Source organism: Lytechinus variegatus, chromosome 14, assembly GCF_018143015.1.
Source record: "Lytechinus variegatus isolate NC3 chromosome 14, Lvar_3.0, whole genome shotgun sequence".
In the NCBI taxonomy this organism is placed as follows: Eukaryota; Metazoa; Echinodermata; class Echinoidea; order Temnopleuroida; family Toxopneustidae; genus Lytechinus; species Lytechinus variegatus.
In genome coordinates, this window is record NC_054753.1 from 32,325,065 (window position 1) to 32,336,743 (window position 11,679).

Here is an 11,679-nt window from a genome sequence, read left to right on the forward strand (position 1 = left end):
ACTTGGTCTAACACCAATGTGATTAAATGAACTGATTATGAACAACATATCGATATAATGGAAAAAAATCAAGAAGTAGAAATTAGACCTGGGCATTAGACTAAATGACAGACCAAGTGATGGTAGGATCAAATTGTAATTAAACCGAATTGATAGTAGACTAGGTTTGTTGAGTTATGATGTGTTTGACATTCTGAGAATTAGACCATCTGCTAGAAGACCAAGTGGGTTTAGCTATGATGGTGATAGATGATCTGAGAATGAGACCATCTCATCTGTACCTATCACTCTGTTGTTTATTACAGCATTGAGAATCTTATAACTCTCTGGAACTTAATGCCATTTTCTTGTACGTTTTATCTCTGTTTTGCAAATTTAGATATACGTGAGAACAGGTATTTATCATGGTGAAGAATCCTTATGTCCTATAGTATCAACAGAACAGGTCCCTTGGTCAAATCCTCGCTGGAATGAATGGTTGACCTATGACATCAAGGTTAATGATATTCCTCGCAGTGCAAGGTGGTGTGTTTCAATCTGCTCGTCAGAGAAGCGGAAAGGCAAAAAGGAGGTAAGACACCAATAGAGAATGAAATGCCACATGAATGTGTGTCAGGAAAACATTTTATGAAAGAACTTGTTATATCTGACTAATGCCATGGTCACATTTGTTCTACGGCGGCCGTACAGCGAGTCGAAAACAGCCGTTTCAACATTTTTTGTCCAACTACATATAGGTGGTTTGAATCAAAATTGATAAAACGGCTGTTTTCAACTCGCCGTAAGGCCGCCGTAGAACAAATGTGACCATGGTAAAAGTCTGCTCTATCCAAGACTTACCATTGATCAGTCAGGTGTGCTGTTCGGCTTATCAAAATAAAGAAAGAGTTGTTAGATCTGAGAAATTTTCAGACATATTGTTGATCAATCTCTCCTGATTATAGCCCAAATTGAATAGGACAAGTGTTAAAACTTTGTCAGGGTTATTTCTGGTGAGTGGTTATGTTTGCATTAGCTAAATCCATAGAAGGAGCTTGAACTGAGTGATTTCTGACTTCGATGGAGTTGATTTTAACTACAACCCATGAGGTGCTGTGGGTTTCATTTGTATGTCTGTCCTGTATTATTCATATGTCAATCAGATGAGTTAACTTGCAAATATGTGTTTGTGAAGAGGGTTACATAGATGAAATAGTCTCTGTTAGCTCTGAAATGTACCACTTTTTATGACAGGAAGTGCATGTACAGGCAGAGTTATTCTTTCAAACAAAACAAATTTCCTGAGGTTTGATTTATGCAGCCCAAGCTATTTTGGTTTATTACAGAGAATCTTGTGACTTATTGTTCGTTTTGACTAGGACAGTCAATCAATAGTCAAACATTTTAATTCCAGATTTCCCCCATTTAACAGAGGTGGGCGGTATTACTTCAGACTCAAAGCAGTCACCCTTTAACCGTTCCTCTTTGCACGATTCACTACATCCTCCATCATCAAACCAAACCTCCTATTCTCCTCCACTTGCTTCATCCATGTCTTCTCTTGCCGTCCTTCCTCCTTTAACCATCCACCTCAAAAGCCCTTATTAAAACTTACCCATACTAGTACTTACCCATACTAACATACCCCATTCACCTTCGCCAACAGGTCCACATTCCTAAACGTTTTTGAAAACACGAATCATAAACTTTTTACAGGGTGGGTTTGCGATAGCATGGGGCAACGTCAACCTCTTTGACTTCACCAACCGGCTTCAGATGGGTAACATGCGTCTCTACCTCTGGCCTCCACCAAAGGGCAATGATGACCTTCTCAATCCTTTTGGACAGACTGGACCTAATCCTAACAAGGATGCACCGTGCTTGGAGCTGGAGTTTCATCGCTACCCTCATAGTCTTATCTTCCCCTGTTACTCCCAGATCCAGCAGTTTGCCTTCTTTGTCACCAAGGCTCAGAGAAGAGAAGAGATCAATGAGGATGAGGTAGGTCAGAATCTTGTCAACCATGACTCGGCCATTGTTACATAAATGCTACTATTAATTGTACAATTTAGCACAATTATAAGTCTATGGAAACCGATGTACAGCAAGTTACCATTAATTGATGATATTGATTTTATCTCTTTGAGATAAAGGGCTCAGCTCAGTGTTAGTTTTGTATTTCTCTCACTTCCTACAAGAATTTAGGGAACATCTCCTTTAAATCAGAGAAAAAAACTTGCAGCGCAAACTATTTCCTTAGTTTTCTCCCAGTGCCCATGAGACTTGATACATATATTAGTATTGGAAAGAAGATATGAAAGACATTTTTTAATATATTTGTGAGGTATTTGCATTGCCATTGTAATGACATGTGTTAATAAAGCAGGGAAAATCTTGCAAAGTGAGCTTCTTCCTCAGTCTTTACTCTCTGCTTGTGAAACAGTGGCGCACATTGGTCATGGAATGAAGACATACAAGTTATGTTTCTCAAATGTGCCAGGTACTGTTTTTCATGAAGACAATATGTTAGAGCAATAAATCAGGGTAAAATGCCATTTTCATTTTTTTATATATATACATATGTTTATTTCTGTCATCGTGATAGGAATCATTTTCAATAACCTGTTCTAGTTTGTGTATGAAAATGTTTTCATCCTTCTAGATACCTCCTACAGAAGAGGAATTAGAGCAGCTAGAAGAGATCTTGAATAGAGACAGACTTCATGAGATGTCAGTACAAGAGAAAGAACTTGTTTGGAAACTCAGGTATATTTTACCCCATTTCAAATTTCTATGAAAGAAAATTGATGAATTGATATAGTCAAATGAAAACATTTTTAAAATACTAGAATATCAGTGAGCAGAAAAAAAACAGGATGGAGCCTTTGGAGGGTCATTTGTTTAGTTTGTAGAATAAATGTTAATGACAATAATAATAATAATGATGCCACTTAAAGAACACATGTATCCACTTTTGAGAGTGATTAAAGTGAATTTGTCATTATTAACCCTGGCTTCAGCCTAGCTGGTAATCCTATAGCGCACAAGCATAGTGGACTTGATGATAATGATAACAATCTGGTTTTTTATAATGCGCTTAAGACATCCATGGTACATGTAAGTGCTTACAGATTTAGTATTACCCCAGTCATTGGATTCAATCAGCAATTCCCTCACTCAATATATGCACTTCCTCCACTCCCTGGGGAGTATTCCAGTAAGTGACTATGTAGGGTGCTAAAAATGCTGAACAAGCTACAATGACTTTCACATCCTACCGGGTACTAATTTAGCACCTGGGTAGAGAGTGGCAGAGTGTGGGTTGATGCTAGGCTGCTGTCAAGTTTGAAGAAACACCCTTCTTATTACAAGGCAACAGTCAGAGCCCTTACATTATACATGTAGCTGTTATCTTGCACCTTAAGTATGAAAACAAGGTGATATTTCAGTACCCTCTAGAAAGGTATGGATCCTCATTATTTGCTCCCTCAGAACAGACGTACAGGCCATCTTTCTTCTGATCACTAAATTACATTTGGTATTGAAGCAGCATGGTTTAGTGGTTCTCACTCTATTTTTTTAATCAAAGGATCATGGGTTCAAATTGTACCAAAGTGTTCATTTCCTTCCACAAGAAATTAATTTGTGTTGTGCTGCTTCCAACCCAGGTGAGGTTAATGGGGACTATACAAGCATTGATACCTTGAAACACAAAGCACATAACGGCTGCTCTGCTTAAGCCAGGGTTATGATGATTTGTTATTATAACGCATGTTGAAACTTCCCATAAATTATAAGTTTTAGGGACTTATAGCAAGTCTTCCTTTTCTACACTTTACATTTTCATTTTATGTTATAAATGCATAATTTATAATTACCAAGATATCATTTGTTGTAAGAAACACATTAAGCATTTCAACAAGGCCTCCTCTCACAAACAAATTGCAATGTTCTGACATTTATATCCAAGTAAACAAATTCAACAGTTGCTGATCTGTAAGAAGGTATTAACAATGCTTTATATTTATGATTACAGACTAGTATGCAGAGATCACCCTTACTCACTACCCAAGCTTCTTAGTTCTGTTAAATGGTATAGCAGAGAAGATGTAGCTCAGGTAAGATAGCTTCAGGGTCATTCACAAGATAATGTCACAATACAAAGAATTCATGACTCGGCCATCTATAATCTCACAAAAGAATTAACTCGAAGGGGGGGGGGAGCTGCACTCTGCATCTTATTTCAGTGACTAGCAAATCCCAGATCTAAATATAAATGCAAATTACAGATGATTTTGTTACAGATTTTATTGGATGCTAAAGAACATTTTCTAGCTAAAGCATTACTGGCAATTGAGCACATATATGATACAATGTCCAATGTCCATCCATATATCCAGTATTTACTCAGGCAGAATGTAACAGAAATCATTCAAGATTGTGAGGCTACAGGCTAAAAGATGGTTGAAACAATGAATTGTGATGTTTATTTTTTTCTGAGAACGACTTTTACAATGGTTAACATATAGGGTAATATATATCTTGTTATATTTCAAACAGTAATAACCTTTCAGAATATGGGCATTTGTTTATTAGCACACTGCCTTTTGGATTTGGTTATCCCTGTACAAAGGTAATAGAAATTACAGAATTCAATCATCAAAGTGTTCACCTACAACATACTAGAACCAGTTGGTTCCTGTACAAATTGTCTGGGAATAAGCAAAGTAATAGTACATCTTCTTCTTTCAGCTATATGTTCTTCTGAAGGACTGGCCTGACATGGATGCAGAGACTGCTCTAGGTCTCCTAGATTGTAGCTATGCTGATCTTGGTGTCAGGACTGAAGCAGTCAATTGTCTAGACCGTATGTCTGATGAACAGGTTTCACAGTACTTACTTCAACTTGTACAGGTGTGGAGATTGCTAAGTTCTTTGAGTTGGACCCACTTTATTCTTCCATTCAAGGCCTTCAAACTGACCTAGGGTCAGTATGAGGCTGTTCTGAATATTGAGTAAAAATATCCAATAACAAGCTTTGATTTAGCACTGAAGTTGGGTTAGTATTATAGAAAACAAATTGATTTTAGTCCAGTGGCTCATTGCACAAAATGTATATGTTGGAATGCAACTCCTAATAGTCAGTGATTGGTAGGAATGCAGTTCTGAATGGCTAAAATTGAAGTGTCAATTGATTTTCCGGGATAATGTTCAAATTCTGGGTTTTTTGCAACATCACCTTGTCTGCTTTAGATGGTCTAAATCTGTTTTTATTTGCCTTTGTTTTATTTGTATACAGGTTTTGAAGTATGAATCTTACCTAGACAACCCTCTTGCCAGGTTTCTTCTCAAACGATCTCTCTACAACCAAAGGATTGGACATTTCTTCTTCTGGCATCTAAGGTTAGTTGTTCTTTGCATTTTTTTTCTCCTGAAATAGATTTGGAAAGAAATTCATCTACATGAACCATTATTATTATTGTTGCTTGGAAAAGATCTACACTTGGCTGGGATGCCATTTTTATTGTTTCTTAACTACACATTTTCGAACAGAATTATTTGGCACACATTTTATGTAAACACATGAGTGGTAATTTTTCTGGACTCTGTTCATTCTCATTTTGAGATTGTTATCATAACTGACATGTACTGTATGTTTAATTTATTTTGGTAGATCTGAGATGCACAAGCCTAGCGTTAGTAGACGGTTTGGTCTGATGTTAGAAGCCTACTGCAGGTCTCTTGGTCCATACCTCAAGCTATTGGTCCGACAGGTGGAGGCTTTAGACAAACTATCTAAACTAACTGAATCACTGAATGAGAGAAAGGATGACACAAACAGGGTGAGACATGCATGGTTATCACTGTTTGATTCAAATAGCACACTTATTGTTGACAAGCAAGGATCCATGGTGTGATCATGGTATATTGATCTAAATATCATGGTGGCTTTGCAGAGTTGCAATGAGTTTACATATCAAGATAGCCATTGTTACATTTTTATTAGCATTTAAATATGCAAGTAATTACATATTGCAAATTGGAGCTATATAGATAATTAATAGTTTCTAATGATATAACAGATGAATATTGCAAAATTGTAGTTTGAAATTAGTGGATATGAAGTGGTAAAAAAGAGGGAAGAAGAAGAAGAAAAACAAAAGAATGAAGAGAAGCAGATAAAGGAAAACAAAATGGAAGTGTTCATAGGCAAACATTCTTGACCCCTAGGTTATGACACAAGCATTCTCAATATTTATTGTATAGATAATTATTTGTGTGTTCTGTACAGGATCGGTTGAAATATCTCACAGAGCATATGGCTCAGCCAGACTTCTTTGAAGCTCTCCAAGAATTCCCCTTGCCTTTAAATCCATCCTTCTCTCTGGGCAAGCTTAGAGTGGACAAGTGTAAGATCATGTCATCAGCAAAGCGCCCTCTATGGCTAGAATGGGAGAACCCTGATCAGATGTCTCTTTCAATGTGTGAAGATCTTAAGATTATCTTCAAGAGAGGGGATGGTGAGTCTACTTCAAACATTTGACATTGTTATACTGAGCTGCTGGATTAATAATGTACCAAACTTCAATTGATTAGGGAAAGTATATAATATACGGTTTGAGGCCTGTTCTAACCTTGTATTTTATAAGCTTTAGTTGACTCATGCAGATTTTCTTAACCAAGTGATCAGTCACATGTTTTCCTTGTGTTCCTAAGTAACATAGCATGTAAATATAATCAGTTGTTCCATTACGCTTAGCTGTATTGTAGATAGCAAACTGTGTATAAAACTAACAATCAATCGTCAATATCTCTTAATGTAACACCACTGTGCCCTGAAACAATACAATCATTTTTTTGATTGAGCATTGATATTCTCAATGGCAAACCTTGCACAATAAACTTACAATCGTGTATTATGTAACATTCCCCAGATCTTAGACAAGATATGTTAACCCTTCAGATGATACAGATAATGGATTCAATATGGCAGCAACATGGATTAGACCTCAAGTAAGTCATATCAATATATTCAGTAGGTTTGCTCACAGATACAGTGATTAGTTAAGATTTGTGGTTATGTGTATAGATCAATGAAGATGTGTGTATAATTTGATCTTTTTTAAATATTTTTTATTAGATTGGGATCTGAACATTTTGTCATCATTTTAGATTTGACATGCGATGTGTAAGAATATAATCCCAATGGAATTAACAATATGAGCTTATGAAGTATGCATCATGTAGTTCAAAAACCATGTTCCATCTTGCAAATAACAGGGTAAAGAGATATTTTTTCTTTCATATTAATACTTATATGTTTTTTAATCTCATCTATACAGGATGACACCTTATCGTTGCCTAGCAACCGGTAACATGACCGGTTTGATTGAGGTTGTAAGGAATTCATCTAACATCTATGACATCCAACATAAGGCTGGTATCATGAGTACATTACAGCTAAAGAGTGGTGTTATTCATCAATGGATCAAGGAAAAGTGCAAAGGATCTCAGTAAGAAATCTAACATGTTCACAGTTTAAAACCTAATTAACGTTTCGTAAATCCACAGAAGTGACTGTCACTATTTAATTATAGTAATGTGCATGCCATCAAACAGTTATGATGTGAATGATAGAAAATAATTATGTGTTATATTGTTTGTTTCTTCTTTTACATGAAAAGTTATTTTCCTGATCAGGTGCCTAATCACAATAAAATATCTGTGTGTTTGAATAATATTAATAATAATCCGCTTTAATAAAGTGCTTAATACATCAAAACGACGTGTCTAAGCACTTTACAGATATATTATCAATCAGTCATTCCCACACCGAATGTATGCACATCCTCCACTCCCTGGGGAGCGTTCCAGTCAGTTTTAGACCATGTCATGCTTCAGAAGTGGTTTTATATATTGAAAGTAATATAATATTTGTTAGTAGCTTTCTGATATACAATGACTAGATTTAAATTCATATTCGTCTGTCAAACTTACAAAGAAATCAGGGGAGCGTTTCATGATAAGACTTGTCAGAATTTTTATCCAACAAGTCCTGTTACTATAGTAACAATGCTTCTCAGCCAATCAGAATCAAGGAAAATTGTCAGGACAAAAATGTTGATGAAACACTCCCCAGTCCTCTTAATTAAATATTGAACCAACAGTTCATTTTTTTATTCGAAGGTAGTGTAATCTATTTTAACCTGTGATATCTGTACATGTATTCATATTGGATATGATCTATCAATTACGAATACAAAAAGGGCCATCAATAATTTCTCTCTTATTGAATGTTTTCTTATCAGATATGATGCTGCTATTGATACATTCACCAAGTCATGTGCAGGATACTGTGTAGCTACATTTATCTTGGGTATAGGAGATAGACATAGTAGTAATATCATGGTATCACAACAAGGACAGGTAGGAATATTTACTAAGATATTAGGGATGGTGATGGAAGTGATGAGGGTGGTGGTGATGGTTTTTCTTATGTTTTTTTTTCTATTTTGACATATCCACCAACTTCTAGAACTAGAATAAATAATATTTCCTAATTTTAATGAAAATAAAGTGTGTGTATCAGACTGGTATATTATACAAATAATGCACATAAGGTTGTGCATGCAGGGCTAAATAATGAACGATGTGAGAGAAGAGCCAGTTGATATACCGCACTGAGGTCTGCAGGACCGAATGCGGTATTTCCATTTGGCGAGTCGAGTACAGAATTCATTGTTTAGGTCCTCTATGCACAAGAATGCATTGTTTGTTTTATGCAACTCTCCCTACCCCATGTTACTGAGTTTCCACAAATTATATATTTTGATCTAAATTATAGATAATTCCAGACCTCGCACTATCCTGCACTCTGAATTCAGATTGCAGGATAGTGTACAAATAGCGAATAGGCATGAGTGCGAGATTTCGCATGAGGTGAAAGAAAGAGACGCTCTATTCAACTTGGCTAAACGCCTCGTTGAATAGAGCATTTTTCTTTCACCTCATACAAAATGCGTTTAGCCGAGTTGAATAGAGCGTCTCTTTCTTTCACCGAATGCAAAATCTCTCACCATTGCACGATTAAGAATATTTGTGTTGTACAACGCCTCAGAATTTAGCGAAAATATAAAACAACAAGAGTTTTTCCCTGCAGTAATCTATGAAAAGGGAGCAAAAAATGGAAAGCGAAAAGCAAAATCCCACAAGCGCACATGACCTTGGGCAGCATTGCGCATTTAGCCAGCAGGCTTATACGCGTATTGCACCTTCATTTTACTGAGTGATGTCACCTCCTAAATCCGTGCAATGGTACATTTCAGATGGTACGTCTTGTGTGCAATGGTACGAATGTTTGACATTCAGCCTCTCATTTGCTCGCATCCAACAAGCTAAGTAAGCGTTGTACAATACATTTGGTTTGACGTCAGAGTGCAGGATAGTGCATTTTGGATGCAATAGTGCAATGCGCTGAATATCATGTGATCCGATTTGGACCAATCAGATTAGAGAACATTGGGAGTTTTATATATTTTCATATTTGAAAAAGAAATTTAAAAAATTTTACACTTCGAGCTTCCATTCAACTTTCTCTGTATTTTGTTCCTTTACTTTGCAGATCTTCCATATAGACTTTGGTCATTTCTTAGGTCATGTCAAGAAAAAATATGGCATCAAAAGAGAGCGGGTGCCTTTTGTCCTAACAGAAGACTTCCTCAAGGTTATTACTAAGGGCAATGACATCTCAAAGAGTCAAGAGTTTAAAAAGTAAGTATCAGGCTCTTTAAATTCTATTATTTCTTATTCAGCTTTTGGTCAGTAGATTAACTAATTATTCAGATTTTGGTAAACTAAAAACTATTATACTGTGCATCTAGCTGTGCAATTGCTCAAAAGTTCACAACATGATGATTTCAGGTAGTTTCTTTGTCACCAATCATTTTCAAAGACACACAAAAGTTATGGATAAAATAGGAATAATCATTGCGAGCTATCTAATTCTTTCCATGATATCATGAAGCTCTGATCCAATTCAAAGGATTGTTCTTCAAATTCCCTCACATTCTAAGTATAACCAATTTCATCTGAAACTCTCAGGCTGGCAGAGTGGATACAGCCTCAAACATGCTTATATGTGTGCAGTTCTGATGAAGAATTCAATTAATTTATCATTTTTACAATTGCATTGCTTTTCAGAAAAGACCTGTTCCTATGTGCATCATAAACAACCTTCATAATTTACCGCTAGAACGGAAATCTATTTAAATTCTCACATTCTATCATTTAATTTTGCTCTCAATGCTAGAGTCAAGCCACAATAAATAGAATTTCATTTTCAGAATAACTTATGAGCTCTGACATCTAATATTTTTGTCATTTGAATCTTCTGGGTGACATTGCATGAAGAGTTTTATAGTCAGTGAATGACATAGAATAGTTTTTCTTAGCCAATTACATGCCATGTTTTCAGGAGCTTATGTCTGTGAATATCTTCATGAAAAGCCCCCCTTATTAAGGAGATGTTCTTCCTTTGATCCAATATTGTCCTCACATTATATGATATAAAATTTCCACAGTCCAATCAGCTCCAAATATCATTTGAACCCTCCAATCAGCTTCTGTGTCTCATATCATATGAATCCTCCAATCAGATCCAATGTCTCATACCATATTATTTGAATCATCCAATCAAATGTCTCATACCATATTATTTGAATCCTCCAATCAACTGTCTCATACCATATCATTTGAACCCTCCAATTAGATTCATTGTCTCATACCATATCCTCCTATCAGATTCCAGGAGCTATGCTGTCAAGCCTACCTGATCCTTCGTGATCATGCCAATCTCTTCATTAGTCTCTTCACCCTAATGCTTGGTACTGAGATCCCTGAACTCCAATCTATTGATGATGTTGGTTATCTTCACAAGACACTGGCTGTTGGTAAGACAGAGAATGAGGCCTTGGAGTACTTCTTGAAGCAGCTGAACGATGCGCATGGTGGAGGATGGACCACAAAGATGGACTGGCTGTGTCATGCACTTAAACATGGTATATGAATGAAGGTTGCTTTCTTAGATCAAATTCTGGTTTCAGTCAGGATATAGAACAGGAGGGGATGGACTGGCTATATCGATAGACTGGTTAATTTGTACTCTTTCAAACAAGGTATATGTAAAGCAGGCAGGTTGTCGCTGAAGTAGGTTTAAGTCTATATGAATAGCTGCAACTGTTCGTAAAGTTACGCACGACTGGAACATGTTCTTAGGCACTAAATCAGTTACATAGGGATATCACATACCACAAGAAATGGTCACCAGTCATGCGTAAAGTCATTCATAACTTATGAACAGCTTTATGAAATGGGGCCCCTGGATGATTGTGTATTACATTAATGGACTTGCTCTGCTGTGTAGGTCAAACATAGTGTTGAGATAGAACATTTCTAGGTTCAATGATTAGGTCAGTTTAATTACCTCTGGTCATAGCAGGACATCTCAAAAATAGATTATGAAAGTGCTGCAGTCAGGACCATGTCTGAGATGCTGCCTTCTGTAGGTGAGGCTCTGAATGATGGTCTACTCAAGTTCTGTTCTACACCCAAACATACAACATGCAGCAGATCTTTTCTTTCTGTTACATTGTCTAATTCATACTCACACATTAAAGTACTGTCTTCTTCTTGTTTTGTCAT

General features: G+C 36.4%; 1 protein-coding gene across 3 annotated transcripts in view; it reads left to right on the plus strand.

Moving 5' to 3' along the window:
• The window catches only part of LOC121427354 (phosphatidylinositol 4,5-bisphosphate 3-kinase catalytic subunit alpha isoform-like), a 49,205-nt gene extending 37,926 nt beyond the window's left edge, over positions 1 to 11,279 (plus strand). For 2 of the 3 annotated variants that reach the window (XM_041623702.1, XM_041623703.1), the window contains exons 6-18: positions 380 to 571; positions 1,696 to 1,980; positions 2,642 to 2,745; positions 4,016 to 4,097; positions 4,732 to 4,893; positions 5,279 to 5,382; positions 5,654 to 5,822; positions 6,272 to 6,500; positions 6,915 to 6,993; positions 7,323 to 7,493; positions 8,289 to 8,406; positions 9,602 to 9,750; positions 10,780 to 11,279. In XM_041623702.1, the coding sequence (XP_041479636.1) occupies positions 380 to 571; positions 1,696 to 1,980; positions 2,642 to 2,745; positions 4,016 to 4,097; positions 4,732 to 4,893; positions 5,279 to 5,382; positions 5,654 to 5,822; positions 6,272 to 6,500; positions 6,915 to 6,993; positions 7,323 to 7,493; positions 8,289 to 8,406; positions 9,602 to 9,750; positions 10,780 to 11,044 (2,109 nt within the window). In that variant the 3' untranslated portion in view covers positions 11,045 to 11,279. The remainder of the gene's footprint in view (positions 1 to 379; positions 572 to 1,695; positions 1,981 to 2,641; positions 2,746 to 4,015; positions 4,098 to 4,731; positions 4,894 to 5,278; positions 5,383 to 5,653; positions 5,823 to 6,271; positions 6,501 to 6,914; positions 6,994 to 7,322; positions 7,494 to 8,288; positions 8,407 to 9,601; positions 9,751 to 10,779) is intronic. The other variant, XM_041623704.1, reaches the window with a different exon arrangement.
• The last annotated feature ends 400 nt before the right edge of the window (positions 11,280 to 11,679 follow it).